Raw genomic sequence first — 4,623 nt, 5'->3', positions numbered from 1 at the left:
CATGAAGTTTCTAAATATTGTCTTTTGATTTGATATGTCGTGTGTGCTTGACACACTCTTTCTCCAAACAAGCTGTTTTTTGTCAGGAAATGGCAGCTTGATTTACCGCATTCGGGAAACCGCATCATTCCATCCATGGTTCACCAAAGCTGAAAATATGCGGCAAGATTAAACGCGTAGATGAAGCTTGCTCATCTATTTACATTGAAAGAAAATGATTAACATTGTCTAAGTGGCGTGGACATAAAACATTCAAAGCTTTGGTAAAAATCTACGAGCAAAAATATGCTGAAACAAAGTTAAATCAACGAGCAGTAACAACAGTACATTGAAGGGGCAAGAGGAGGGTGATGGTGCGACGTCACTCTCTAACAGAGATAGAGTTTCTCGAAGAGAAAGAGATTATTGACGTTTTGGCCCCGAGAGTCACAAGAGCGAGCAAATTCCTCTGTGATTTTGTGGACGTTATTGTTATCAGGCAACTTCGGGTAAGTAGGCTAATGCGTTTTCATATGATTATAACAATTTAAAATGTAACTGCTTGGCATCTTTTGAAGTTTCATTTTCCAAATATACAAAAACATATATATATATATATATATATAACTCACAGCTTTACAACAATCAGTTGAGACAAGCAATTTCATTATTGTACTTTCATCAAATTATAAGACTCGTTAACACACACACAAATAACAAAACGCTGTTTATAGCCTATCTGTTTATCTTATTTATCTGTTTTAACAGTGTCCTTGAGTCTACAAAAAATAATTGTGCATTTTTGGAGATAGCTTAGTATGAGGGAATTGTCAAGATATAGTGTTTCAAGGATCAGAAATCAGGTATTTTTTTGTTTGTTTGTTTGTTTGTTTTTTCATATAGCCTAATATTATTTCCCGTATGCCTAATTACTAGCCTACTCGTATTCCTACTTGAAAGTTGTGTTATTCAAAAACGACACAAACTCAATGTCATGCTGTCAAGTTGTGCTCAAAGGAACCAATTGATGTAGGTTACAAACATTAGCTATAACGATGATTAATATTGACATTTTGAAAAATGTCCTTTGTTTTGTGAACTGTGGAGATACTTTTCATATAAGCCTCACTATAAAAAGGAAAAAACGAACATATTAATAGGTAGTGTTGCCTCCCGTACCGTAAAATACGGGCCGTCCCGTATTGAATCCCAAAACGGCGAAATCGTTCCTGGTCGTTAACTTAACAAAGATATAAGTTGGAAAATGTGCCTACGGTCAGTCCGAAAATTCCACTCGTGCTAAAACGTGCTAATACTGTGGAGGGTGTTGGAAGGAACCGTCTGAAAAGTACATAAATGGTGCGAAAAACTGTGGATTTTTTTCTATATAAATTTACATTTACATTTATTCATTTGGCAGACGCTTTTATCCAAAGCGACTTACAAAAGAGGAAAACATAAGCGAATCATCTTAAGGAGACAGTGGTACGAAAAGTGCCATACTAGGCTACAAAGTTTCACTATCATCAGAATAGTATACAAAACAGATTTAAGTGCAACAAGAAATGTAATTTATTTTTTTTTTCTTCTTTTTTTTTTTTAGTGACCGGTTAAGTGCTTTTGGAAAAGATGTGTTTTTAGCCGTTTTTTGAAGATAGAGAGTGAGTTAGCTTCCCGGATTGAGTTGGGAAGGTCATATAAATGTTCAATAAGATCAGTGTCCCTTATTTAAGAACTTCAGAAATTTCAACCCTAAACAGATGTATAATCCTCATGTGAAATATAACATTGCTGAGAAGGCAGAATTAGATAGACGCTTTCAGGGGATGTTTCTGACCTCTAGTGGACAAAAGCAAGTGTTGTTATATTGGTTTCCTTTCCTTGCTACCAGATCCAATCGTATCCAGCTGCAGACCCGCAGCACCACCTCAGAACCCCAGCGCCAGAACCTGAAGTGAGGGGCGGAGCTTACGTAGCCTACTAAACCGAGTAGCGCCACCTAACGTTTTGGAGCGTAGTTTGCTTTTATTACAAACGAAACATCATACTTTATACGTGTTTATAATGATACATTAAGGTACAGTACAATAAGCATTTTAAAACATTGATCTTGTGTAATATAATTGTATATAGTTATCCGTTTCATTGTAATATGAGAGTTACTTCCAGATCATGATGGTGAAAAATAATGCTTGAAACTTATGGGCATTTTATATAAAATATACTTTATTTCACAAGAACATGTGCAGCATGCATTTTTCTTTATGTAATATGTCAAAAAACTAAAAAAGAGAGAAAATTCAGCATCATTTTAAAAGAAACAATACAAATATATACAACAAATGACCAATTCACCCCTAGGCCCATTTTATCATGACAATCCTGTATAAATTAAACTTAAAATGTATCAAATGAGGAATTCACTCTCAGGCCCATTTTGTCCTTACATTCTTGCAAAAATAACTCCACGTCATCCCTGAACACAAAATGAAATAGAAAGGGCTCTCTGGAAGCTTCTGATTGTTCCAGGAGATTGTTGTGGGACTTTTCCTTGTCGTCTTCATTCATTCGAATGAAAAGAGGCTCTTCCACTGGACCCCTGAGCAGATGGCTGTTGGAATGGAGCAAACACTTTAACACCTTCACAAGATGTCTTCAAAACATCACCGCAAGGCCAATTTACAACATGCAAAAATTTATCGAACCATCCGTAGATTTTTTTTTTAATACAGTAAAGTATGACAACATATTCAAGCTTCAATAAGATGATAAAGTTATGCACAAATTAAATATTTAGCAGATAAACGCTGAACTTAATATATGCGATAATTTTTCACCACATGATGTCAAAAACGTTAGACAACGTTACACAACTCACCATGCTCTTCGCCATGCTTGTCTCATTGTCAATAACTCCACCCCTCACTTCAGGTTCTGGCGCTGGGGTTCTGAAACTGGTGGTGCTGCGGGTCTGCAGCTGGATATATCTCACCCGATCAAGTCTGTATATGTCCGGGCCGGGGTTACGATTTCTGAGGCCCCAAGCAACCATCCAAGATAAAAAATTACATAAAATGTATTTTAAACCTTAATTTTAAATTCATCCTATCAAAATTTGCAGCCAAGTACATTCAAAACGTTTAATGAAATAAAAATATATTTAAAGATAATGCACGTTTTACCGTTTTTCCACAATACAGGTACAAAAAAGCAATATTTACTTACATACATTTATAACAGGATGTCCAAAACCTACTACTTAACCCAGTAACATTTTGGAATTCAGTTGTTATTTATTAATTTTATAACCAAACAATTATTTATTGTTGTCCAATCTCCATTATAATATGATACAGTATTTGTATTACTTTGAGGGTTTGTTTTATACAGTAGTAATATATTTCTGTCTTATTTACTTTATTTTCACCTGGAGCTTATATTCTGACACTGAGGCTGTATTTTATGTAAGCATTATAGGCTGCATTCGTAACTAACATTAAACAGACAAATCACAGCAGCCCCTCAGCACACTAGAGCAGAAGGGGAAAAAAATTACCATTTATCAAGCACTGAAATTTTCTTGTTAGCACTGAAAATAGCACTGACAACAATCGCGTGTGTACCCAGAACAGCATGTCAACCATCAAGCATTTTTTGCTGAGCTTTCCTACCGGGGCTGAGGCCCACCGACGTCCGGGGCCCCACGCAATTGCTTGGTTTGCGTTATGGTTAAAACCACTAATGTACATGTCCGAGATGTCTGTTTTAGAACTTTTAATCTGTAAAGCATCGCAATTTAATTAACATCTGCTAAACATCTTTAAAAGATTAGATTTACAAAATGTTTAAATCATAAACGTCTCAAAGGCATCTGCTGAATGTCTTATTGACATCCGAGACATACTTATTGATATACGTCTTATAGACATATTGCAGATGAGCAAGCAGCATTTAAAAATATGTTTTCCAGTTGTAAACACACACATCAAATGTCAAGTAACATCAACTATTTGTGATTCGCTGTGTTTCTGACTGTCTCTCTTCAAGATTTATTTTTCCAGTACTGAAATGACATAATTTTTTCTGTCAGCACAGATTTAAAGGTACAATGATGGATCCAGTCAACTTTACAGAGAGTCCTCCCAATCGCAACACATCTGAGTTTGAATATTATGACTACTATGAGGAGAATATGGAGATTGGGAAATCTCTTAACATCATGTCACTCATAGTCTACAGTCTGGCTTTTGTACTTGGAGTGGTTGGCAATGGCATTGTGATATGGGTAACTGGGTTAAAAATGAAAAGAACAGTCAACACTGTTTGGTTCCTGAACCTTGCTGTTGCAGACTTCCTCTTCACTGCCTTCCTCCCTCTCAGTGTGGCTTATACAGCTATGGGCTTCCACTGGCCTTTTGGCCAGTTAATGTGTAAATTCAACAGCACGCTTAGTTTCCTCAACATGTTTGCAAGTGTGTACATCCTGGTCGTGATCAGCGTTGACCGCTGCGTGTCTGTGGTGCATCCCATCTGGGCACAGAATCATCGGAATGTAAGTCGTGCATCAGTGGTGAGCTTGGGAGTTTGGTTATTTGCCCTGGCTTTGAGCTCTCCCTACTTTGTCTTTAAGGACACTGGGCGAGA

At 36.7% G+C, this 4,623-nt stretch overlaps 1 protein-coding gene across 3 annotated transcripts in view; it reads left to right on the top strand.

The window, feature by feature from the left end:
- The first annotated feature begins 299 nt into the window (after positions 1–299).
- Positions 300–4,623, top strand: part of fpr1 (formyl peptide receptor 1) — a 6,305-nt gene continuing 1,981 nt past the window's right edge. For 2 of the 3 annotated variants that reach the window (XR_007972125.1, XM_052144086.1), the window contains exons 1-2: positions 300–488; positions 4,070–4,623. The exon at positions 4,070–4,623 is cut by the window's right edge. Coding sequence is in view for 2 of the 3 variants with exons in the window: in XM_052144086.1 (XP_052000046.1) it covers positions 351–488; positions 4,070–4,623 (692 nt within the window). In the remaining variant the exon portion in view is untranslated. The remainder of the gene's footprint in view (positions 489–4,069) is intronic. The other variant, XM_052144087.1, reaches the window with a different exon arrangement.

Source organism: Xyrauchen texanus, chromosome 15 (assembly GCF_025860055.1).
Source record: "Xyrauchen texanus isolate HMW12.3.18 chromosome 15, RBS_HiC_50CHRs, whole genome shotgun sequence".
NCBI lineage: Eukaryota > Metazoa > Chordata > Actinopteri > Cypriniformes > Catostomidae > Xyrauchen > Xyrauchen texanus.
Note: the sequence above shows the minus strand (reverse complement) of the source record. Positions and strands in the feature narration are given on the sequence as shown.